A 2,140-nucleotide genomic window follows, 5' to 3' on the forward strand; every position below is an offset into this window, starting at 1 on the left:
TTGGGGTCACGTGACTCGGGGTGTTGGGGTCACGTGACTCGGGGTGTTGGGGTCACGTGACTCGGGGTGTTGGGGTCACGTGACTCGAGGTGTTGGGGTCACGTGACTCGGGGTGTTGGGATCATGTGACCTTGTCACCTGATTAGTTCTGTTCTGGATCCGATTCAGGAACTTTGTCACACGTGAACAGACTGAAACTGTTCACTTCTGGAACATCAGCCTATAAACATGAATCTTCACCGGGCTCAGCTCTCTGAGGAGATCTGAGAGATCAGTCCAGTTCTCTGACACTGGTCCTTTGGACCGGATCCTCTAACACTGAACACTTAAATTCATCCTGTGAACCAGGTCCTGTGGACCCGGTCCTCTGAATCAGGGTCCTGTGAACCCGATCCTGTGAACCCAGTCCTCTGAATCAGGCTCCTGTGAACCAGGTCCTGTGAACCAGGTCCTGTGAACCAGGTCCTGTGGACCCGGTCCTCTGAATCAGGGTCCTGTGAACCCGGTCCTGTGAACCAGGTCCTGTGAACCCAATCCTCCGAATCAGGGTCCTGTGAACCAGGTCCTGTGAACCCAGTCCTCCGAATCAGGGTCCTGTGAACCCGGTCCTCTGAATCAGGGTCCTGTGAACCCGGTCCTTTGAATCAGGTCCTGTGAACCTGGTCCTCTGACTCAGGTCCTGTGAACCCGGTCCTTCGAATCAGGGTCCTGTGAACCCGGTCCTTTGAATCAGGTCCTGTGAACCCGGTCCGCTGAATCAGGGTCCTGTGAACCCGGTCCTCTGAATCAGGGTCCTGTGAACCCGGTCCTCTGAATCAGGGTCCTGTGATTCAGGGTCCTGTGAATCAGGGTCCTGTGATTCAGGGTCCTGTGAATCAGGGTCCTGTGAATCAGGGTCCTGTGAACCCGGTCCGACTCCAATCGTTACAGGAAACAGGAAGTTTTTGTTTGGATTCTTGGGGTTTTCGGTGAAACCCTAAAGTGGTTCTGATCTACAGTTCTTCAGACTTTCTGAAGGTCTTTCAGAGGAAACGGATCAGGTTCTAGAGAAGTGATGTTCTGACTGATTTTGTGCTGATGCATGTTTGGATCAGAAACAGTTTGGTTCTCTGCAGAACTTCAGATTAATATTTCTTATTAAAATGAACCGACTGAAGGAATCTCTGTGGTTCTGAACGGATCAAGGAACAAAAACAATCTGTTCCGTTTCCAGGCAGAACCTTCAGTTCTGTTGTGAACAACTGGTCCTGTTTGTTCCTCAGGTCCAGCTCTTGGCCCAGAGAGCCCCTCAGGTCCGCCGAGCCATGGTTCTGATCAGTCAGCACCGGCTGTCTGACACCGAGATCCGGCTGCACCAGCTGGTCCTGCAGCAGGGGAACTACGAGGTCCACGTGTCCCGATATGCAGAGACCAGCAGGTTTCTGAGGACGCAGCCGGGTAAACACACACACACACACACACACACACACTCAGGACTTCCTGTCATGTGACCTGGGTGGAGACTTCCTGTCCAGCAGCTGGAAACAATTAAACTCAGAATTTCTTCAGACCAGTCGAGTTGAATTTATTGTAACTTGAAGTTTCTGACTCCTGAAGTTCTGCAACAAAAATAGAAAGTTGCAGAACTCAGAGTCTGACTCCATGTGGGAACCATTCAAACTCCCAAACCGGCTGAAACTGGATCCGACCTGCTCCGAGTCTCTCCTAAGTTCCTGATTGTTTTTAGGAGTTTTATTTTTGTCCCGGCTGGATGTTTTCTGTTTGAAGAGTAAACCTTCGTGTTGTTTTTCCTGCAGATCCATTTCCTGTGAACTCCTGAACCACTTCCAGATGTTTCTCATCGTTCAGACTCGCCTCTGTTTTCACTCCCAACAAGATTCAACCTTTTAGCAAAGCTTTATTGAGAATTTGACACAAAACAAAAACAAGGAAATCAGCAGAAAGAGCTGAAAATCTGTTACCAGAAACAGAATATTTAGCTTTTGTTATTCGGAACGATTCAAAAACCAGTCCAACACAAACAGCAAATTATAAAATTTAGGTACAGGTGTTTGACTTCTCTTTCTGTCTCCGTGGGTACAGGTGTTTGACTTCTCTTTCTGTCTCCGTGGGTACAGGTGTTTGACTTCTCTCTCTGTCT

At 49.2% G+C, this 2,140-nt stretch overlaps 1 protein-coding gene across 1 annotated transcript in view; it reads left to right on the top strand.

The window, feature by feature from the left end:
- The window catches only part of LOC108229154 (cadherin-like and PC-esterase domain-containing protein 1), a gene marked incomplete at its 5' end in the record, with an annotated part of 12,729 nt that overhangs the window by 4,313 nt on the left and 6,276 nt on the right, over positions 1 to 2,140 (top strand). Inside the window, 1 exon segment of the mRNA XM_037981276.1 lies at positions 1,263 to 1,437. Within this exon segment, the coding sequence (XP_037837204.1) occupies positions 1,263 to 1,437 (175 nt within the window).

The sequence above is a fragment of the Kryptolebias marmoratus genome, linkage group LG18 (genome assembly GCF_001649575.2).
Source record: "Kryptolebias marmoratus isolate JLee-2015 linkage group LG18, ASM164957v2, whole genome shotgun sequence".
Lineage (NCBI taxonomy): Eukaryota > Metazoa > Chordata > Actinopteri > Cyprinodontiformes > Rivulidae > Kryptolebias > Kryptolebias marmoratus.